Source organism: Gobius niger (assembly GCF_951799975.1).
Source record: "Gobius niger genome assembly, chromosome: 8".
In the NCBI taxonomy this organism is placed as follows: Eukaryota; Metazoa; Chordata; class Actinopteri; order Gobiiformes; family Gobiidae; genus Gobius; species Gobius niger.
Genome location: NC_136859.1, coordinates 34,330,820 through 34,354,771, shown reverse-complemented (window position 1 = coordinate 34,354,771; position 23,952 = coordinate 34,330,820). Strand labels below are relative to the sequence as shown.

At 40.7% G+C, this 23,952-nt stretch overlaps 2 protein-coding genes across 2 annotated transcripts in view; both read left to right on the top strand.

Annotated features, from left to right (window-relative positions):
• Positions 1–811: 811 nt before the first annotated feature.
• On the top strand, positions 812–4,186 carry elp6 (elongator acetyltransferase complex subunit 6). The gene is made up of 7 exons (XM_079561675.1): positions 812–1,036; positions 1,235–1,313; positions 1,417–1,487; positions 1,724–1,848; positions 3,240–3,447; positions 3,669–3,824; positions 3,891–4,186. Exons 1-7 carry the CDS (start codon positions 983–985, stop codon positions 4,014–4,016), a joined length of 819 nt encoding a protein of 272 aa, XP_079417801.1. The 5' UTR covers positions 812–982; the 3' UTR covers positions 4,017–4,186.
• Positions 4,187–7,413: 3,227 nt separating this feature from the next.
• scap (SREBF chaperone) overlaps positions 7,414–23,952 on the top strand; it is a 49,691-nt gene continuing 33,152 nt past the window's right edge. The window contains exon 1 of the mRNA XM_079561861.1: positions 7,414–7,577. The gene's annotated coding sequence lies outside the window, so the exon portion shown is untranslated. The remainder of the gene's footprint in view (positions 7,578–23,952) is intronic.

Here is a 23,952-nt window from a genome sequence, read left to right as displayed (position 1 = left end):
CAAACCTCAACGTTGTAGCCTAAAGTAAATAACTTTTTCCTGCAAATGCCAAAGTTTTACATCAGTGGTTCCCAAGTCGGGACCCAACGTTACCCTCGGATGATAGGCTCAAATAACCCCAATAAAACCTTTATTTGTCGAAAAAAAAAGTTTCCTAGACTCGCGACCCACTGAAAAAAGGTTCCGCGACCCACTTTTGGGTCCCGACCCACCGGTTGAGAATCACTGTTTTACATGATATAGTGTTAGACCAAGAGGGACATTCCGCCGGGGCATTTTTAAAATACACTGCCACTATTTCTTGCATTTTCAAAGTACTGTATGTAATGAATTTGATCTCTTATTTGCCTGATAATGTTTCTCAAAATCATCTTGAGGGCCAGAGGTTCTGTGCTGGAGGGCCGGATTTGGCCCGTGGGCCTGACGTTGCCTACCCCTGGTATAGATGCTATAATTTGAGGGTTTCGGATGGAGCCTGTGTCGTTGTTTTTTGGTAGCGAAAGGTGTCAGCCCGTGGTTATGCTGAACAACGTCCACAAGATGGCGCCTCGTGCTCACGCGCCCGGCGGGGAGAGAGGAAGAGTCCCAACACATAGATCATCTATAGAAAAGAGGTTCCACGTTAATTTATCAAGAACACAAGTTTGCTCCATTTTAAAGTGAGCTATTGCTTCAACAGAATAACTGCCACACATTGTATAGATTAGTTTAAACTTTCTTATTGATCTAAAAATGTGTATGAGTAAATTCCAGTGAGCTTTCACCGTAGCACGTAACTGTTTTGTTACATAGTCCATCTTTCTTCTCACATGGCTTCTACTGACGCAAGTAAACATTCGCTACTTGCCTTGAGACTTTCGTATTTTACACAGATATAATGTTGTTCGAGCTCAAACACGCGCACATTAATGGTTAAACCTTTTATATGTATATTTAAGTGCTTGCTATATTGATGACAAACTGCTTCAACTGTTAGCTAGCGATGTTTACCGAGCTCAACAGCATCTTGAACACTTCCCCGGATAAAATATCCCAGGTAAATCTATTTTCTTCTCCTTATTAAATGTCATTTAAGACTACTACGTAGACACAGGCTTTTCAAAGTTGTTACTGCAGTGAAATAGTAATTGTGTCACTTGTGGTAAAGGCTGTGTTAGCATTAGCATTGGCTGTGTTTGCGAGCATCAGTAACGCATTTGCAGCGATCGTAAATATGAATATTGTGGCGTTTCAGGGCGAGCTTACTGTCATCTCAGAAAGACGATGTGATGCCTCGTTTCTCATCCACCACTTCCTGTCGTTTTATCTGCGAGGTAAGTGTACAGAGCTACAAGACGGGCTCACAAATCCACCCCATACACAAACAGACATTTCTGTGCATGAAATACTACTCCAGGTCTGTGTTTTCTCTTCCAGCTCGCTGTAAAGTGTGTTTTCTGGGCCTGGCACAGTCCTTCAGTCACTACAATGCAGTCAGTCAGAGATTGGTAAGTGGAGTCCTCATTTCCACACAGTTGTCTCTTTTTTTGTCCCTTTTTGGTTGTGTTTTCATAGTTTTTTTGTCTTGGTTTATGCTGCTTTTTCATCACCTTTTTGTTTTGCTTTTTCGTCACTATTTTGTCATTCTTTTTTCATTCTTTCGTCACTTTTTGTAGCTTTTTTGTCATTCTTTCGTTACTTTTTTAAAGTTTTGTTCATGCCTTGTTTGTTTCCTCCCCTCTAGGGTGTAAGTCTGGTCCAGGCAAAGGAGAAAGGGCAGCTGGTGTTTCTGGAGGGTCTGCAGGAGTCCATAGCACATTTAATTCCACGTGAAGGCAACGCAGGCAGCGACGCGCTTAATTTTCTCAGGTAATTTTCTTGTGACAGGATTAGCTCGGCCCATGTGCTTTTGCCAGGATGATTTAGAACAGTAGCTCTCAACATGGGAGGTAAACACAAAGTGAAGATCTGTATCTTTTCTTCATCTTTTGTTCTTTATTAATACAGGTTTTCCATAGGACATTAAAAGAGCCTTAAATGTCTTTCCATATATTACCCAATACTACATTTCTTGGAAAACATTTGAAAACATTGTTAAGTTGTGTCTCTCCTACAGCGCATGTGCGCGAGGTTTGCTAAGTACCGCGTTATTGCTCGGGTTTGAGCGGTTCAAACGGGGTACTGCAGTGGTATTCACCTGTGTGTGTTATCGATGGAAGTAAACCAAGTTATACCAAACTAAGTCTAGTTATTGAGTCAACAAAAATGTGGTCCAATACACATCCAACTGCTTATTTTTGAGCACTTTACGTTCTTAACTTTTTACAACATTCACATTATCCAGTTATAGTAGCTCAAAAACGGAGTCGGCTGAAGCTAGAAAGCTTCTATACATCTACCCCATAATGAGTGTTATAAACATTTACATGAATAGTTGGAAATTGTCTCGTGCTCTTTGTTTTTGTTCTTGTTTTTCTTTATTTTCAGACATTTTCTTGGAATGGAATGGAAATCACAAATTCCACATGATTTTATGTTTTGTTTCTCACAATTTATGGCACCATTGAAAATAAATCAGACTTTTTCACTCACAGTTACTCACCGTACTCAAGTAATATGTTTTTCAAGTATTTTTTTATTTTTATTTTTACGCGAGTTATTGTCACCACCTTCCACTTCTACTCAAATAAAATGACTTGAATAAATTATAAATAATACATTTTATTAGTGCAAATCTTAAAAGAAAGAAATGAAATATGCAGCATTGGCATAAAAAAAAATTAATTTGGCTTACTGCCATCAATAAACCTTATGCCGGAAGTTTGCGTGGGCACTGTCATGAATATTGCCCGCCCCTTCACTCCTATTAGTTTACATAGGGCTGGAGAAGTCCAGATAAAATCAGTTCTACAGGGACACAAAGCCGATTTTAGGCCACAGAGAAACAGTGCAGTGTTGACTAGTTTGTGCAAATGAACACTGGACATTTTACACAAATCAATCGACTACACATGAGATTTTAGCGGCACGCATTATCCCTCGTTCTCCGCTTAATGAACGGACTTCGCGCTCTGCTGGACGTGTCAATGGAAGTTCCAAACCGTGACACGAAGAGGCAAAATAGGCAATAGACCACCCATAATAAAATTTAAAAAGTGTTTTTGGGTTAAATGTTCTGCAGTATGATTTCAAAACTGAAAATGCTGAAATGAACAAAAGGCCCCGATATGTCTTTCATGTTGAGCTTTATTTGTGCACAGGGATCCTGCGCGGGGCCTGCAGAGTTTGTTTGAGTTGGTGCGGGACAGTTGCAGCGGTCCCGCGGCTGCTCCGGGACCCGAGGAGGAGTGGGGCCCCCCGGTGCTTCTGGTGGATGATCTCAGTGTCCTGCTCAGCCTCGGTGTGAGTGTGGGGGCGGTGCTGGACTTCAGCCACTACTGCAGGGCCACTGTCTGCTCCCAGCTGCAGGTAGCGCAGCATTTAAGTTGTTTAGATTCTAGTATTGCTCGCAGAAAGTTGTGAAACTGCTTATAATGTCATTCCTGTGAAGATTTTGGATGTTTTAAATGTGTATAGAAAGTTAAGAGTGAGTTTGGATCATAACTAAGAACTAGCCATTTAAAAAGTAAAGGTGAAATATTGGTGAATGTTGTAACTGTGGTTTAATTGCTGTTTTTGTGCCGCTGCAGGGAAATGTGGTGATGTTGGTGCACTGTGAGGAAGAGGAGGATGATGCAGACGATGAAGGGGCTGAACAGCTGTTGCGCGGCCTGACTCACCAGTGCACGCTCACTCTTCAAGTACAGGGACTCCCCACGGGCTACTGCAGGGACATCCACGGACAGGTAAACTGTGACAGACCTTTATATCACCAGGGCAGCGTTATGAGCAGGTACTTTGTGTGTTTGCAGATGGAGGTGTGTTGGAGAAGGAGACAGCCTGACGGGCAGCAAAGGCTCAGGAAACTGTTCCAGTACAAGGTCCACGATAAAGGAGCCTCCTTTTTTGCCCGCGGAACCTCAAGCGCGGTTCTCTAGGGAACGTGAAAGAAAAAATACTGTTTTTAAATCCCAAAGAACTTTAATGGAGCAATGGACTGATGAACTGTAGACTCACACAGGACATTGAAGCCTTTTCTGTTATGTTTCACTCCTCAGAAAACATTTTGTTACTTTTATTTTACAAAATAAATGGAATTTTTCCTTGAATACATTTTCATTGTCCTAACTTTAGGTATTTTGTGAGTTTGTACCATTTACCTGGAAACAAATGGTCAGATTTACTCAATAACAATATGCAGTACTATCTACATTTGTCAAAAACTATTCATCATGAAACAAATTCATCTGCAGTTCTGACTGAAATATTACGCCATCTTTTGCTGTCCAATTTAGTTTTGAATATCAAAATGTATTGTCCTGTTTGATTGAATGTTTACAAATTTCATGGAGTGAGATTTTTTTTTTTTTACATTTGTGGCATTAAAAATGAAGTTAGACATTAAAATGACATGAGAAAGCATTCAATTGGACTTGCTAGTGCATGTAGAAACCCTGCTTCATGGATGCTGCCTTCATGTGCTCTCGTAATTATGGGAAATACCACTTGCCAAGTGGACAATTGCACTGGTAAACTGTGAGATAATTTTTGATGCCCGAGTTCCTGAGATGAGATAACCTTTGACCTTACAACACGACAGCAGTGATATTATGTTTTTATGTCTTTTATCAGAATCAGAATAGGTTTTATGGTTTGAGAACAGGTTCACAAACTAGGTTTTTTTCTCGGTGCAAACGTGCGACATAAAACGTAACACAGAATTAAGATAAATAAGCTAAAATACTTTAAATTATAAGGCTATGGGGCATGCATAAAGAATATTAAATAAATAAGATAAATTGAAAAGCAACATGGTAAGACAACAATTTGACATTGGGAAACAGCGGGATTGTTTTTACAGATGTGTAGGCGTATAAAGTGATATCAAATGATTACCGGTAAGTGATAGTGATAAAGTGATAGGGTGATATCAGTGGATTACACACAGTGCAAGTGCAGATTACATCTATGAGTCTGTAACTAAGCAATAGAGACTTGTTTTTTATTCATGAGTCTGATGGCGAAGGGAAAAACTGTTCAAGTGGTGGGAATTATGGGTCTGCATAGACCGTAGCCTCCTGCCTGAGGGGAGGGGGGTGAATAGTCCCTGTCCAGGGTGAGAATGTTTCAAGTTTCAAGTTTAATGGTTTTGTATAGCCCAATATCACAACAGAAGTCGCCTCAAAGGGCTGCAACAAACATCAAGGCAATAAAACACAGCAACAAATATGACAATTAAAAGTTCAGGTAAATATAATGGCAAATATAATGTCCAAAGGTAGCGATGAGCGGCGTGGGTGTCCCCCGTCCTTAGACTCTCCAGTACGGCAAGGAAAAACTCAAAAACCCGGCAGGAGAAAAGAGAAACCTTGGGGAGAACCACAGAAGGAGAGATCCACTCCCATGGACAGACAGGTTATAGAGACCCAGGCCGAAGGATCCCTCAGCAGACGGGCCAATCACAGACTGTCCAGTCCTCAGATTCCAGAATGCCAGTTCCTCCGTTCACCCAGGTTCCTCCATTCGATCTAGACAGGCACTCCCGAGGGGGAGTAGGACAGGAGACACCATGTGAATAGTGATGAACAGATTACAGATAAATTAAGTATTGTATCATGATAAAACAAAGTCTGCAGTAAGAAGAAGAGGATAGCGCTCAGTGGACCGTACTTCCCACAGCAGTGTTTCTCCTGAGGCAGCTTTACTTCAGGCTGTGGGTTAGTGCTTTACCTAACTGACCTGATCATAAGCTAATTCGAAGAGGTACGTTTTGAGCCTAGTCTTAAATATAGGGACTGTGTCTGCTTCTTTAACGTGGGCTGGGAGTTTATTCCACAAAACCGGAGCTTGGTAGCTAAAGGCTCTGCCTCCTACAGTAATTTTGGAGACTCGAGGAATTACTAGTTGCCCTGAGTTTTGAGAGCGGAGAGCTCAATGGTCAGCAGTGATGCGACCCACACGGCTCCGGGTCCTGGAGGTGAACAGGTCTTGGAGAGATGGGAGCTCACAGCCAATCACCCTCTCAGCAGCAGCACAATGCGCTGCAGTCGGTGCTTGTCCGGGTCTGTAGCACCGGGGAACCACATGGTGATGGAGGAGGTGAGGATGGACTCGATGATGGCCGTGTAGAACTGCACCAGGATCTTGGTCAGCACCCTCTGCTGGGCCTTCTTGATGAGGGAGCTGATGGTTGGCTCCTATTTGAGGTCCTGGGTGATGGTGGTGCCCAGAAAACGGAAGGAGTCCACTTTGAAGATGGGGGTGGGAGAGTCCACGATCAACTCCACTGTCTTCTGGGCGTTCATCTCCAAGTTTTAGCTCATTGTTACGAAGCTGATACTATGCATCTGGAGCTTTAGCTACTCAATTTTAAAGAGGGGGTATTATGCTTTTTTCAATCACATAGCACCAGTCTATATCACACTACAATGATGAACAAACCTTTTGTTGGTCTGTAACTGCAGTAAATTAGAATAACTGCCTTGTATAAAATGTCTCTCTCAAAATGGCTGTAGTGAATGTCTTGAAATGGGCCTCTGTCTCTTTAAGAACCTCTGACCCTTTCCGACACGCCCCCTCCACACGCTGTCTGTGGCATCAGTGGGGAGGGGGTTCTGCTGAGGAGCAGTGGTTGGTTACTCGGCTGGTGACGAAAGCTCGGAGGCGTCTCCAGGAGGTGGGGGCTTTCCTAGGAGGACTCAGGCAAAGCTATCCCTAAAATGGCCGCCATCAGAGTTTTTACAGATTACTCAAAAATATGTGAATGTGCCCAGGCAACACTTCAGGCATGTTTTTAATGAGGGAATGACATAATAACATGATGTAAAGCTTGAAAAAGTCGATTTTGCATAATACCCCCCCCTTTAATATTGTGCCTTTTTCCACTTATCATCTTGAAAAAAGTATATGTTTTTTGTTTTTTTTAATCAAAACAGATACAAAGTAGCAGTAGTTCAGCGGTGTGTAGACCATTTCCTCATGTAAATGTGTGTGTGTATAGTGTATACTTTACTATGACACAAAAGCACTTGAATACAATGCACTCGTAATTTCCACTTGACTGCTGGAAAGGCTCATCTTTACCAGAGCACATGAAGGCAGCATTATTTTTGATTGGATTTTATTGAACTGTCCATTTTGATATTTTTTATCTTAACACACTTCATTTCCACATGAAAAATCAAATCTAACATTTATGTCTCAAATGTTCAAATGCTCATCTCCAAATGAATGTGTCTGCCGTGTTTTGCCACCCGTGTCCGCTAGATGGCGCCCTGCTCCACCGCTCAGTGGATGGAGGAGACGGAGGTGAAGGGGTCGGAGTGGAGAGGTCTCGCGCAGGATTTGACACACACCAGACGGATTTTGGAAGGGATTTCTCCTCCTGCTCTATGACATTATCACTTCATTGCATTGACCAGCGGGGCCTGACCACAATCAGCGGGACGAGCGCGACAACCCCTGCCTCTGATCGCGTCGGATTTGTGAAGTTTATCCAGGCAAGTGTGTGTGTGTGTTGTAAACAGTGAGGCTAATACCTGCTGCTGCTATTAGCATGGCTAGGTTAGCTTCGCTGTGACAGCATGGGAGCGTTTGCATCATCCAGTGACACACCAGCTTTACGGATGCTTTTACACACACACGTCTTCATTTTGCTGCTTGAATGTGAAAGTTCAGCTAAGAATAAAGATGTTTTCCTCTTCAATTGCGCTAAATTATGCTTTAGCCACTAATAGCATAGACAGTTATTCAAGTCATGACAGTGTGTTTTGTAGCTTATCCATAATTGAATGCACGAAGTCCCCGTCCTCACATGTTCGCATTAAGGAAACAAATGTCCAGTTTATATTTGTGCTGTTTGTTAAATGCTAAAGTGTGTTTGTTTAGCTGGATGTTGCTAATTCGATGCAGGGTTCACAGGGTTCACTGAGCTAAAAGCTAGTGTTGGCTAAGTGTCTTATGTTTCTGATCTCATGTGAATGTGTAAATCAGTAAATTGCAAAGCAGCCTGGCGGAGAGGGGCTGACGTTGACTGGACACGTGGTTTACGGTTGCTCTAGTGTAACATGAGAGCGTTATGAATATTCCAAGCTTTATAGTATTCTTGACCCCTTAACTCCCACCTGAACCGAGCACATTTTCTCCAGTTTGGCTTTACCCCAATCGAAAAGCTTCTGGAAAAAAGCAACAAAACTGAGACGAAAACAATGATGAAACTGTCACAAAAAGTCACAAGAAATTGACAAAAATGTGACCAAAAAAATGACAAAAATGTGATAAAACTTTGACAAGAAAATTACAAAAAATTTACCAAAAAATGACCAAAAAATGACAAAAATGTGATAAAAATTTGATAAGAAAATTACAAAAATTGTACAAAAAAATTACAAAAAATGACAAAAAAAAGACAAAAATGTGACCAAAAAAATGACAAAAATGTGATAAAACTTTGACAAGAAAATTACAAAAAATTTACGAAAAAATGACCAAAAAAAGACCAAAAAATGAGAAAAATGTGATAAAAAATTAACAAAAATTGGACCAAAAAATGACAAAAAAAAGACAAAAATGTGATAAAAATTTGACAAGAAAATTACTAAAATTTGATGAAAAAATGACAAAAAAATGACAAAAATGTGATGAAAAATTGACAAAAATTTGATGAAAAGTGGACAAAAATGGACCAAAAAATGAAGGAAAAAAAAAAAAGACAAAGTTGCAAAAATGAGTTGAATACCCAACAAAAAAATGATGGAAAACAAAATCTGACAACGTGAGGAAAAAGATCTCTCGGTTCAGGCAGGAGTTAAGAGGTTAATTGCATTTGCGAGGTCAAAATGTGGTTTTACGAGTCAAGAAGTCAGTTTTAATGGACTTGCCTCTCAATAGCATCCATCATCGGTTTGTAAGATGATTCTTGCCTGTACAAAACCCGGATCCTGTTTCAAAGCTTGGCAATCTCTCATGCAGCTTGCCTTTCCTTACGCTCAGGCTGAGAATTGGCTCACCGAGTAACACCCGATTCGTACAAGGACTAAAGAATCGTCGATATAGTAAGAGGAAAAGGAAAAAACTTGACAATAAATTAGTGATCCTCAACGATCGATCCACAATACCCCTTAAAGTGATAGTCTGGAAAGTCTAAATGCACTACATATTTGATAAAATGTGCAAAATTGATCACCTGGTCTTGCTTTTTGATGTAAAGTAAGTAATAATATATATATATGTTGTTTTTTTGTAAAGTCCCTCCTTCCCGGATCTCAGCAACTAATCAGAGTCTAGCATCCTCCTGCGTTGACCAATGAGACGAGCTTTTGCTGTGAACCAGCCAGTCAGGTCCAATCAGGAGAGGTGGGGGAGGAGCTTGATAGGTTACATTTGAAAATTCTCTTCCTGCTCTCCCCCTTTTTATAAACGAAGAAGGGCTTTCTGGGTAAAGAGGGGAGGAATTTGATTATTTGCTTTCAGATTTCTCTCCATCTTTCCTCACTTTGCAAACTTACAGACCATCACTTTAATGACAAAGTGTAGGAAAACAACTTTGCTCTGACACTCAAAACTGAGCTCAGGAGCATCCTTTTTCCACTGATCGTCCATGAGATGTTTCTAAAAGCTGACCAGAGCCCACCTGTGCCAAATGAAATGGATTGGACTTGATTTGGAAAGACACACACCTCTATAAGGTCCGAGATCAGAAACTAAGCCCTGAAGTGGCTGTGGGACCAAATAGAGAGGTGTGTGTCTTTCCAAATCAAGTCCAATCCATTTCATTTTGCACAGGTGGGCTCTGGTCAGCTTTTAGAAACATCTCAAGGACGATCAGTGGAAAAAAGATGCTCCTGAGCTCAGTTTTGAGTGTCATGGCAAAGGGTGTGCATACGTACAAATGCAATATTTCAGACCATTACTCTTAATGCATTTATAACACATTCTTAAAAACTTTTTTTTTCACTTTGTCATTATGAGGTATTGTGTGTAGCTTTGGAAAAAAAAAAAAAAGTTTGGAAAGAGGCTTTAAAGAGGGGGTATTATGCTTTTTTCAATCACATAGCACCAGTCTATATCACACTACAATGATGATGAAACCTTCTGTTGGTCTGTAAATGCAGTAAATTAGAATAACTGCCTTGTATAAAATGTCTCTCTCAAAATGGCTGTAGTGAATGTCTTGAAATAGGCCTCTGTCTCTTTAAGAACCTCTGAGCCTTTCCGACACGCCCCCTCCACACACTGTCTGTGGCATCAGTGGGGGGGGGGTTCTGCTGAGGAGCAGTGGTTGGTTACTCGGCTGGTGACGAAAGCTCGGAGGCGTCTCCAGAAGGTGGGGGCGTTCCTAGGAGGACTCAGGCAAACCTATCCCTAAAATGGCCGCTATCAGAGTTTTTACAGATTACTCAAAAATACGTGAACGTGCCAAGGCAACACTTCAGCCATGTTTTTAATGACATAATAACATGATGCAAAGCTTGAAAAAGTCGATTTTGCATAATACCCCCCTCCCCTCACCTGGCTTTCCCCCGCATCTAGAGGAGATTATTGTTAATGCATCGGCGCCGGACCGGCAAAACGGGATTGCTTAGAGCAGCTTTAACATAACAAAATGTGGGAGAAGCTAAGACCATAATGTACTGTATGCTTTTGTTGTTACTGTACATCGTCACTGTGTCCAAAGGCAATGCACTTCTCTCTTTCAATTCTTTATTGACTCATGTTTTAAAGTCAAGACTCCGTTCACTCTGCACATTTTAAGCAGTTCTTCAGAAGCATTAACATCTAAAGAAATCTAAACATCAAAAGTGCCAAACTAAGTACAAGAAAGTTACACATTTAATACCCAAAATGCCCCCAAACCCGCCACTTTAGTGCACCTTTATGTGAAAGTGATCTACTTGCGCTGACAGAGAAGACATCGAACTTTGCGCCCGTTTTTGTTTCATGTGGATAGGCCCATTAATTGCAGAGATATCGTTTTGAAAAACTTTGCGTACCCCTTGTATCGTATCTCGTATTCAAATTAGCCCTGACCTCCATGACTTAACACGCGCATAATTCCTGCGGTTACTCATTAACGGGGCCTTTCCCCTCAGCTCCCCTCGGTCGTTAAAACTCCTGTCATCTGCACAGGGCTCGTCGTCGCGTTTGCCAGCACGGCTGCGAGCTCTTCAGCGCCGAACACGTTTTTACTATTATGCAACTATGGCGCCTATTGTGCTCAAGGCATGGTCGCATTCTCTTCGCTGAGGTCGGAGGCACCTCTAGGGCAGCGGCCAATGGATCCGCTCGGGGCTGAAAATGCCTTCAAACTGGGCATTTTAGGGAGCGTGGAGAAGAGGTAAGTGGGGGCCGTACACTCTGTCTCTCACTTTGTCCAATTTTTTTCCCGGCGTGTTGCTTTGTCGTACGGCTGCACCAAATCTGACAGTTGAATGCGATCTGCAAAAAGGTTAAATTGTTCTTTCTCTGACAGGCAATTAGATGGGCAATTATTGCTTTAGAATTCAGATTTGCCTCACAGTAGATGTTTTTAACAGGTCCAGTATCATTCAAAATATGAGAAGACCTAATTAGGAACTTCTAAACTCACAAAAGAATCATAATGAAAAGGTTTAAACGGCTAAAGAAGTCATGATGGAGACAGGAGATGTTTTGTTTGCCAACGATTTGAATCCAGGTATGAATCATCCGTGCTGCAATGAAGAATGTAACATTTTCTTCACACACAGACAATCTCTTTTGACTCCTCTTAGGCCACAGCTACTTTATTAACAAGTGAAAAGTTGAACTGGGTACCGTTAAATGATACCAGTCTGGTATCGGGAAACATGTTTAGGTATTGAAAAAATGAGGCCAGGCAACTTTATTTATACTGCGCATTTCGTACACAAGGCATCTCAATGCGGCAATTGATTAAATCTTTATTCAAGTTTTGATGCTGTTGGTGAAAAAATCTAGGACAAAATGGGAGGGAAATGGTGGGAAAAAGAAAGAAAATTGAAAGAAAAAAAAAAGTGAAACACATGGTGAAAACATTTTTTAATAAAAGAATGAAAATGGGAAAAAAAACAATAAGGAAGCAAGTAGAAAAATTGGGTGGGGGGAAAGAAAATATTGGAAACAATTTTGGGGGGAAAAAGTGGCCAAGGTTTGTTTCACCTCAAAAAAACAAAAAAAAACTATTTGTTTCACCTTAAAATGTCTTGGTTTGTTTCACATGTATTAAAGTTTTTAATACTTTAATACATGTAAGAGACATTAAATGGAAGGAAAGGGAATTAATTTGTTTTATGGTTCAATATGACAAATATATTAGTATATGTATCATATAAAATATTGTTCAGGTGTGCTATCGAAAACAAAGTATCGTTTAAGTACTGGTATAAAAAAATATGTTACAGCACCCTTGATACATTGTACCTAACTAAATTTAGTGCAAATAATTGTACCTGGGTTAGATACACATTGGAATACTATGTATTTGTAGTTTGTCGGTACATCATGTAGTAAGACATAACTCTAACCTTAAAGGAATAGGCCACAGTTTTTACATACTGAGATATGTTCTTACCTTAGCTTTGACGAGTTCTTTAGGACCTGTCTGATCTTCCCCCGTGCCTTCAGTCACGTAAACACAGCGCAGACGGCGTTAGCATTTAGCCTCTCCCTCTCTCCTCTATAGCTCCAAAACTGGTCAAGATAGAAGCTACCAAGCTCTTCCACGTTTTCCCTATTTAAATATGGTTACGTGAAGTGTTCCACTACAAAGTATAATTACACAAAATTAAACATGTGGATTTTCTAAGCGGATAAAAGGGGAACTATATTGTAAGGCGTAATAATACCAGGAGTAATTTGGCATCCGCACAGTAAAGTGAAGATTACTGCACGGATTTCAAACTACTCCTGGTATTCGAAATCCGAATACCAGGAGTATTATTATTACGCCTTACAATATAGTCCCCCCTTTTATCCGCTTAGAAAATCCACATTGTTTAATTTTGTGTAATTATACTTTGTAGTGGAACACTTCACGTAACCATATTTAAATAGGGAAAACGTGGAAGAGCTTGGTAGCTTCTATCTTGACCTGTTTTGGAGCTATAGAGGAGAGAGGGAGAGGCTAAATGCTAACGCCGTCTGCGCTGTGTTTACGTGACTGAAGGCACGGGTGAAGATCAGACAGGTCCTAAAGAACTCGTCAAAGCTAAGGTAAGAACATATCTCAGTATGGAAAAACGGTGGCCTGTTCCTTTAAAGGGGTGAGATGCAAGCTAGTCATTTTATACTCACTACTGCCACCTCAGGTCTTATGCGTAACTGCAGCTTCTATATTAAGCTCGTGCAACACCTTTTTGAGTGACGGTGCAGGATTTTAGAGGCAGTTATGGTGAACAGGTCTGAGCTCATTCTACACCTTAGGACATTGTTGGAACATGTAGGGGGAGGGAAATACTTAATTTTAACATTTTTAAACTCTGTATACAGTCCCTTTAAGCCCTAACCTAAGGGTCTTTTGTCCTATTACATTATGTACCCACAAAGTACTATTACAAATTACTCCATTGTGTATCTCACCCATAGGTACAAGTTATTACACATTGTTACAGAGCACATTGCGTTGTACTAAATTTAGTTGGGTGCAATGTATCAAAGTACTGTAAACAATATCCAGGCCTAGTCAAACGTTTATGGTGATTCTTCTACATGTGTCCAGTCCTTGAAGAGCACCTGTGCTCTCGTAGACCCACAAGCACTCTCCTTGTTCTCGTTTCAAAGAGCAAAAAGTATAAATTGGAAATGGTGTTTGGATAACAGGCCACCATACGTTTTTCCATACTGAGATGTTCTTACCTTAGCTTAGCTTAGAAGAGTTGATGTGTACTGTACCTGTCTGGTCTTTGTGCGTGCGCTCAGTCACGCGAAAAGACCAAAGATGTTGTTCACATGTCACATTATTACTATAGACCCAAACGGGGGTTAAGTTAGAAGCGACCAAGCTCTTCCATGTTTTCTCTTTTTAAATACAGCTACGTGAGTATTTTCTAAGCGGATCAAAAGGGGTACTATATTGTGAGGCGTAATAACACCGTAGGAGCACTCCGACGTCCGGCTGTAGTTTTTAATACTGAAAAGTATCTTTTTAAAGAATAAAGTATTAAAATTACTACGCCCTCATAGACCTGTAGTAGCTGAAACGTTGCAGTAGAGTACTAATTTTTCAGTACTGTTCCTTCAACAATACTTGGTTTGCAACGCCAGTTCCTGACCGATACTTTTTTGATACCAATACTAAAATATGTGTCATCTAGAAACACAAAACTAAACAATAATGTTAATTTATTCCAGAAGAGACCACTTCCTTTACATTTATGTCCCTGGACCCAGCAGTATCCAAACTTGTTCTCTATAGCAGGGCTTCTCAACCCGGGGGTCGGGACCCACTAGGGGGTCGCGAGACAAATTTGGGGTGTCGCCAGAGCATATAGATAAAATATATATTTTAATAATATTATTATGGTGTGGTAGCATACATGCTATTTTACCAGGGTGCCATTATTTGTTCTAAATTTAATTCATTTTTGTTTTAGCCATTGTTTTTTTGTTTTTTAAGAGTTATATAGTTTAACCTCTTAACTCCCGCCTGAACCGAGAGGATCTTTTTCCTCACGTCATCACATTTTTTTTCCATCATTTTTTTGTTGGGTATTCAACTCATTTTTGTAACTTTTTCATCATTTTTTTGTCTTTTTTTGTCAAAGTTTTGTAATTTTTTTTGTCGTATTTTATCACATTTTTGTCAATTTTTTTTGTGGCATTTTTTTCCATTTTTTTTTCCATTTTTTAAATCAAATTTTGGTAATTTTTTGGATTTTTTTGTCATTTTTTGTCACATTTTTGCCACTTTTTCATAAATTTTTCGTCAATGTTTTCTCACTTTTTTGTCACATTTCCATCATTGTTTTCGTCTCGGTTTTGTTGCTATTTTCACACCTTTTTTCCAGAAGCTTTTGGACTGGGGTAAAGCCAAACTGGAGAAGTTTCAGGTGGGAGTTAAGGGGTTAATGTATCGGTTTTTCCCATGGTCTGACCCGGGTGGGGGTCACGATCCTAATTAACTGTTATCATGGGGGTCGCGGCTCTGAAAGGTTGAGAACCACTGCTCTATAGACAGTATTTTTTTTAATATATACTTTCATTTTTTCCCTCGGTACCAGTTGAACGTCATCAATACAACGATATCCAGCGCTGCTTATGATGAGAAACATTAAAGTTACAACTCGTCAGCGATTACCACAAAAAAAAGGCAAAAAAAAAGGCATTTAAGACCCAAGAGCTTGATCCGTCCACAGAAACATTGCGAAAGCTTTGATACTGCAGTTTGCAGCTCAACCAGCGCCACCACACTTCGCCGTATTGCCAACATTTGTCGTCCTGGTGTCGCAGTTCGCCACCTCTTTGCCACCTCTTTGCCACTCGCCCGGTCCCTATGTGCGGTTTATAGACTTCTTGGAGGAGCGTTCCCCCGTCAGCTCAATCCAGGATTAGATTCAGCTTTGCCAAATCTGCCCCACAGCGCTAACTTCTCCGCACGCAGCTATCCCCGCTTTGGAAGTTTAATTTGTCTTCAAAAAGCCACATTACAATGGATCAAAGCCTGCTAAGTAGCACTGGGGGAATCCATTGTTCGCTGGGACGTGTTTACTGTGACGGCTATTTTTAACATCACCTCCAGAGGCTCCTGAGTTGCGGGCCTCCCCGGGGAATGTCACCTCTGCTCCCGGGACGACGAGCGGAGCCATAATGCAAGGGAACCGCTACGACGCATCTGACAGGCTAAAGAAATTAAGATCAGTCCAGGTATTTTCTTTTACTGAAGGATATTTGGGCTGCACGTATAGCACCAAGTTATCGTCCATTGTCATACCAGGCGACGCAATATTAGAGCTGAACAATGTTGAAATAACTTGCGATATGTGATGCGGCTGTGCAATATCGCAATATTTCACTAAACTATTTCAACACGATCTGTTCCATTCCGATTAAACACAAATTGAGTTAAACACAAAAGACTTAAGAAAAACACTACATCAGGGCCAGGACAAGACCAAGATTATACTAAACTAAAACTGAACATCCACACATTTCTAAGTTCAGTGCATTGTTCTGTTTTGGCTGAGTTATCAAACAAGTGTGGATCTCAGTCAGATGAAGACTTGAGTGATGTTGTGATATATTGTGCGATACAGATATTGCATCGCCTAATATCCCGATTCAATATTTTTTGCGATTATATTGTGCAGATCTACGCAATGTCATGTCTGCCAAGTTTTGTGTTTGAAAATAAGGGAAATTTTCCGGAAAAAGGTCCCATCACCACAACCAGGCTCCGAGATGAGGTAAAATATCGTAATTTCCCAACCAAAACAGGAACGCTATGCTAACCACACGACAACTGGCCACCCAGGCCACTGCAGGCGGCATTTCTCACGAGTCTACTGTTCAGTTTGGAGAGGCAGAGGAATCTTATATTGTTATTTTGCTCTAATACGGGAGATTAGGGTATATGGGGCGACAGTGGTGCATTTGGTAGAGCGTGTTGTCTCGTGATTGGATGGTCGGGGATTCAAATCCCAGCTCGTGAAGATGCACACTGTGCATTGTTGTGTCCTTGGGCAAGACACTTCACCCTCCTTGCCTCCAGTGTCTGCGTACATTGGTGCATGAGAGTGATGTGTTGGGTGGATGGGGGTCTGGTTCCTTGCTGTACAGTGCTTTGGGCCTGATAAAGGTAGAACATCATTTTAAAAGAGCTAGATGCAAGTTGGCCATTTTATACTCACTACTGCCACCTCAGGTCATCCCTGTAACTGCAGTATCTATATTAAGCTCGTGCATGACGGCACTTCGGACCTGAATTAACAACTTTTTGAGTGACAGTGCAGGATTTTAGAGGCAGTTGTGGTGAACAGGTCTGGGCTCATTAGGACATTGTTGGAACATGTAGAGGGAGGGAAATACATGATTTTAACATTTTTAAACTCTGCATAGTCCCTTTAAAGTTGAGACCATATACCAATACTAATTAGAGAGAGTGGGGGTAAAGAGGGGTCAAAATGGGAAACACGAGAGCGATGCCCGATGTCCAAATCACAGAAGCACCTATACATCGCAAAATCAATGAAATCTCTCACTGGAAAAAACTGCAGAAAACAAAGGTTTTGGTCAGGATTTTCCTAATTAAGTTGTTTGTCATCAGGGTGGGAACCTCAGGGTGAACTGTACGCAATACACCGTTCACGATAGCGTTAATCTCACAGTAGTGCGATAATCCATATTGCACAAACTAAGTAATATGATCTTATAATATATATCGTATACAACGATCTTTCACCCAAAAAAAAAAGAAGAAAAAAAAAAGAGTGGTGCGCACTGAATGGGTGCTGCTGCTCTCTCATCGAATGCAATTTCTCCATCTGTGAGATCATCTTATCTTATCTTATATAATAATAATATCAAAATTGTTACTTTACAAAAAAAGACAGGCTTCATATTTTGACTTATTTTATATTTTCTTTCATTCTCACTTTTTCTGAAATAAGTGAATAAATGACCCCTGACTTGGCTACGGTGTCTTTGGCATCATTTGCTTTTAATTACACAACAAATCACTGTCCTGTTTCCAAAATGAACAAATTAAGAAGTTCATTTTGTTTCTAACTACAAAACTTCATTAGAAGGATGTATTAGTGATAGTGTTTGGTCCTCACTGTATTGTTGGGCATTATTATAGCTGTGAAAGCAGTTAAGCACTGCAGCATTATCACATTATCAAAAGTATTGGTATTGTATTGGGCCATAAAATAACACGATTTATTGCAAAATCGATTTATCGTCAGTATCACGCCCCTATTTTATATTCATACAGTTTTCCGACAAAATGTGTCCTCTGCCTTTGACCTACAGTAGTCTTTGATTCTACTGGGGCAATCTGTACGGTTGCGTTTTTGTCACTTTTGCGTGGCTTTTTGTGGTTGCATTTTCTATGCTTTTTTTTGTCACTTTCCTGTTACTGTTTCGTGGCCTCTTCGTTACGTTTTCGTCACACATTTTTGTCACTTTTCATGGATTTCTTCCTGATGAGTTTGTTGCTCTTTTGTGGCTCTTTTCACACTTTTTCAAAGATGCATTTAGATTTGGGTAAAGCCAAATTAGAGAAAATGTGCTCGGTTCAGGTGGGGGTTGCTGCTCCTGCACTGCTTCAAACATTTCCACTCATTTTGTGACTCTTGCACCAGAAGCGTGTGTTAACATGGCGCAGGGCATACGTGTTTGAGCTTTTCAGATACACGTCTGATGACGGCAAACTTTTTCTCATTTGTTTGAAGAATAAAAATACCCATTATTTTTTTTAATGACCTCCACCTGAACTGAGCACATTTTCTCCCTTCGTCTTAGCATCAAAATAGCAACAAAAATGAGAGACAGACAAGGATGAAAATGCAACATGACAAAAACATAACACAAAGAAATGTGACTAAAGTGCAACAAAAACAATACGGAAAAGCGACAAAAGAAATAAAAAATAACAAAAATAAGACAAAGTGACGGCAGCAACACGAGGAAAAATCAATCAGTTTTGCAGGTCTTGGCTTTCAAATGAGGCCTTACACTGTCCTATAGGCTGTCAACCCTCTAGTCGACAAGCTTTTAGATTTGGGTAAAATGGAGAGATTAAAAATGAGACATTTGCAAATTGATTTCTTTAAAATACTTCCAGTATTGTACTTCATTTGCGGCACATGTCACTCTTTTGACTTGATTGAGTAAACCAGTAGAATTAACCCCGTTATCAAGAGTGGTGCGCACTGAATGGGTGCTGCTGCCGGATGCTCTCTCATCGAATGCAATTTCTCCATCTGTGAGATCAATAAAATATCATCTTATCTTATCAGTATTTTTTCATTTACTTTCTGGCGAGGCTCTTGTTAAATTTGATCTGGAGTTGGCAGAAATCCAGTGTTGGTTTTGGAGTCACTGTGTGTCTTCAGGCTTATTCTGTGCGTGCCTAATAAGTGAGGGATTACTCCTGGTTAGTGTTACCGATAACAAGCCCGAGCCGTTGTGTGCACTGGTGAAATGTTTCCTGATAGAACTGATCTGAACTGATATGGACCGTGCACTTGGTAAACAAAGACGACGAGTACGACTCGAGGTGTGGATCTGCCACAGGTCAGAAGGAGGTCACCGCTGAGAAGCTCAGCACGGCTGTAGGCGGCGTGATTCAGAAGGTATTGTATTTGGACTGCAACCGTTTCCTGCATGGATTCATTGTTAGGGAGCATATTTTAGGTTAAGAGAGACCTACAGGTGAAACTCACTTGTGAGGGGGCGTCACGAGAGGAGGTGACTGCTCTGATGGGAGCATCACTGACATTCACTTCCTCGTTTACATTGCGCTGCCTGGTGTTCTACCTTAAGCCTTGGGCTCTCACAGGTCAAACTAAAAACTTTATTTACCCCATTGTGAGCTTAACAATGTCCATGACTAGAGAGAGAGAGCTGCAGCCTCCGCTGTGGCGCGGATTGGCCCGTTTGGCAAGCTGTTTCACATTTGAAGTTGAATTACAGAAACCTTTTCACGATATTCTAGTTTCTTGAGCTTTAACCATGTCGCAATGTTCCTTCATCAAAAACATATCTGGTGTTTTCTTCAACTTCATTGGACGCTTCGATCTGTATTTGGCTGGATTTTGTTGCGTCTTAGGGGAACACAGAACTGCTTTCCACATTTTTCAAGCCTGTAATCTAGAACTGGTCCGGTTCTGGACTATTCTCCACTCTCTTATTGTTAATGTTATACTATATTGTTACTGTTAGCAATTTGGAGCCCCCACTTCAAATAACTTTCAATTAGTTTTCACAAATATAGGGCTAACATTTTTAACTTTTTGTATTTTGAAATCATCTCGGGACCCCTGCTTGATGCCTCACGACCCCCTGGAGGGTCCTTACCACCAATCGCAGTGGCCTCCCTGACGATTCAGAGAAATATTCTTGCACACAACGGACCTGTCAAAGTGCTCCAATAATACTCACATTAAGCTCCATTTCTTTACTGACTTTGTGGGTTTGGATCCACAGACCTGCCTGTTTTGTCCATTTGCAGAACGTCACTACTATTTGTGGAACATACACGGGCAAACAGGAAGTGGAGTAAACCAATCAGAGAAGGGCGGCGTAATTAGCAGTTCTGCTGTAATATTAAAACAGGATTATGAATCACAAAACTCATCTACTGTCAATGTGTTTTTGGTCATTTACCGCAGATATGGAAAAAAGCTCTGGGCTCTCCTGTGCGTCGCCTGTAGATTGTTATTGAAGGGACTTCCACATCCCAAGAGTGACGCTTGCGAACAACACGTGACGCTAGGGCCGGGTGATTTTTTTGGGGGGGAAAAAACATCACGATTATTTTCTCCATATTGATTGCTCTCGATTTCGATTTCTTTTTTTTTTTGTCAAAAGAATAAAAGTGGCCTTTCCTGGAATGCTGGATAACTGTCCTGCAGCAAACAACACCTAAGCACATCTGTAAAGGAGCCGCAAAAAGAGAATGTTTGAAGTCTGCCAGAAGCAGACGACGATCGCATGGTTTGCGCTCGGAGCCTCACAAGGACACGACTTCACAGAGTTCAGCACTAACAACTTAATATGTACATATTAAGAAATACTAGTAAACATCACACATTTCTAAGTATAAAATACGATCAAACTTACAATTCACTGTCAGGAGTCCAGCTAATCCACTCTTCTTTTGGCTGGGTCCAAATACAGCGATCGATCGTTTTCCTCTTTGAAGGTAAACTTTTCGTTTGCAACGTCCTGATCCTCAGACGGCTCCTCGTGTTTGTTTTGCTCATTAGACGAGTTAGTGAGTTTGTAGTAGATTTTACACTTAAATTCACCAGATCCTCTTCTCTTGCTGTCGCATGTGCCTTCCTGTTTGTAGTTCCCAAGGGCTTGATCTGACAATGGCTGCAGCATCACGGCGTCCGGAATTCTTTTTCCATTATACAACAGAACTGGCCAAATATCAATTAAAATGCACCACACGATTATTGATATTAAAATCGAGATTAGATTAAAATTCAATAAATTGAAACCATCCCTATTGAACGGACTTCTTTGAGCTTGGCAGCAGCAGCTACAGCGAGCCCTCTGCCCAGACTGACACCCCGTGTATCAAATATACAGAGCCAGGCCAATAAAACATAACTGTTTTCAATAGATTACCAACCAAATTAAGGACGGTAGATTCCAAGTTTCAAGTTTATGAAATTGATTCATGCTGGCAGTCAAAGACTCAATATCAACATTGTTTTTAATTTAGTTTAGTTCATCACATTGAATCAAAACAAGCCTTAAAATCAGGACCAAACCAAACTTAAAAAGTTTAACTAAATTGGGTAAATCATGACTAAAACAAAACCTATACCAAGTGACTCATTGTTTTAAGGCTGTGTGAATGAGAAATGTATGACTCGGTCAGAAGATCCGTTCCAAGTTTTTGCGATGTATCCTGGCTTATTGCGCCGCCTAACAATAACTGGAGATATATTTTGAGTTCAACATTATTAGTCCTAATACAAATGCGTACTCATTGCAATACCACAAATCCAATTGAAACATTTGTCAGTGTGAAAATGTCCACCTTGCATTCATCTGGCCCCGTCACATTTTTCTGCCTGACCCTGCTGCTGTCGATGTGAGTCTGTGGTTCTCCTGATGCGGGGAATGCGTCCACACCTCGGTGAACACATGTGGTCTGAGAATATGCTGAATGAGGCGAGTGTTGGAGCTGCATGTGACTGCAGTCTGAGAGAGAACACACCCTGAACTCACACAGACACAGTGTGGCTCTTATTAAACACCCCAAACACCTCCGCTCTGTTCCCACGGAGAATCTGACCACGGTTATACCCGCAAGATCAAGGCCCGACGCGCAGTGGAGGTCCAAGTACTTGATTTCATTACGTGAGATACTACTGGTCTAATGTTACTCCAATTAAAGTAAGAGTTGTTGTTTAAAGTAGAAAGTACAAGTCAGTTTAAGTCAGTGTCGTGAAGAGTAGCTTTGCGGCTTGAAAAACATGACCACCGCCCAAGCACCTCATTTCTTTGGACGACACTCCAAATGGAGCTTTTTCAGTTTCAGACTTAAAGGGATATTTCAGGATTTTTGACATAGGGCCTTCCTAGTTATCCAGAGTGTTGCAGATTTCTGGAGATATTTTTGTTTGTAATTCATGCAGTTCTTATATTTGAGTTACGTGGCGCAAGGCTAGCGCATTTCTATGGTATCAGCTAGCCTGCATTAAAAACAGTGTGACCCGCTCCACAGAGCACCTGAGGCAAATCACTTATAACGCCAGACTAATCATATAAATGTCTGTGTCGATAGAGTAATTTTAACCATTATGCATTTAAAAGACCTTAGATTTGAGCAGCATCAGCTTCGTGGTTGTATAAGCTACGCAGAAAATAGTCATCTATATTCCAAAAATCGACACAGACATTTATATGGTTAGTCTGGTGTTATGAGTGATTTGCCTCAGGTGCTCTGTGGAGCGGGTCAGACTGTTTTTAATGCAGGCTAGCTGATACCATAGAAATGCACTAGCCTAGCACAAGCCTAGCGCCGCGCAACTCTTCAAATATAAGAACTGCATGAATTACGAACAAAAATATCTCCAGAAATCAGCAACACTAGGAAATGAGGCCCTATGTCAGAAATCCTGAAATATCCCTTTAATGAAGTTAATACTTAAGTTTTACAAATGTTTAGGGTTAAGGCTCGGGTATGATGCATGTTATGAGTCAAAACATGATCAGCTGCAGGTTTTACTGAAGCTCTGTTATTTTTCTGTCAGTTTCCAAATTGCATCTAATTTGCTTTTTTAATGTCTGTTTTTCAGTACACATTTGTAGAGTTTTAAACATATGGATATTGTTCTAATTTCAATCGATGTGCAGCAGTTTGCCTTCACCCTTTTGTCTTCCTCAGCAGGTTGTTGATATTTTTCAGATGCTCTTTTTGCATTAGTTTGACATTTTCAGTATCTGGCAAGTGTCTACCACAGCTGTATTTACTTATAAGGCTTTGTATATAGTTATAAGAAACTCGTAGGACTGCTCCCTCTGTACTAGAGTACCTTCAGTCTGATGGGCTAGGGCTGCACAATTTTGAGAAAAATACCTAATTGCGAAAAAAGCATCTTTCGTTTTAATCTTCTCTCTCTTTCTCCCTATTCAGCTGCATAAAAGTGTTCTCTAATCACAAGCTGCCAAACGCTGCTTGTTTTATTAAAATCCACCTCCATTTATTTATACCATCTCCATGATGTGAAGCCAGGCTATTTAGTCAGAATCACCTGGCCAGAGGATTCACCTATTGTACATGATTATGATTGTCGAACATGTCTTTCACTCAAACGGCGGAGGAGCAAGGCACAAAAATAAACAACTAAAACCTCACCCCCTTGAGGTTGGGTTATCGCAGTAGCTAAAACCTCAACTTAGATTAGATTAAAGTTAAGTGCAGCCCTGTGATGTGCCTTACGCTCTTCACTCTCAGGACGTCTACACTTCAGTGTCGTGCTCCTACAGATTGGAAGTCTCTGCAGAGCTTCCGATCTGTGTAACTTTGGCTCAGTTGTTTTTGGAATTTTATATGATTGATATGCCTGTGTTGGACTTTGTAAAAGAGATCTGTGAACCTCAATGGGACTTTCTGAGATCAATGGTGGTTCAACTGAGATAGAAATATACAAGTTGAAGTTACTGGTCGAAAATTTGTCCATTAAAAGTGAAAGT

Coding starts and splice junctions, on each gene's coding strand:
- elp6 (XM_079561675.1), top strand. CDS start 983: ATGTTTACCGAGCTCAACAGCATCTTGAACACTTCCCCGGATAAAATA. Junction 1,037..1,234: donor CCCCGGATAAAATATCCCAG/GTAAATCTATTT, acceptor GTGGCGTTTCAG/GGCGAGCTTACTGTCATCTC. Junction 3,825..3,890: donor GCAGGGACATCCACGGACAG/GTAAACTGTGAC, acceptor GTGTGTTTGCAG/ATGGAGGTGTGTTGGAGAAG.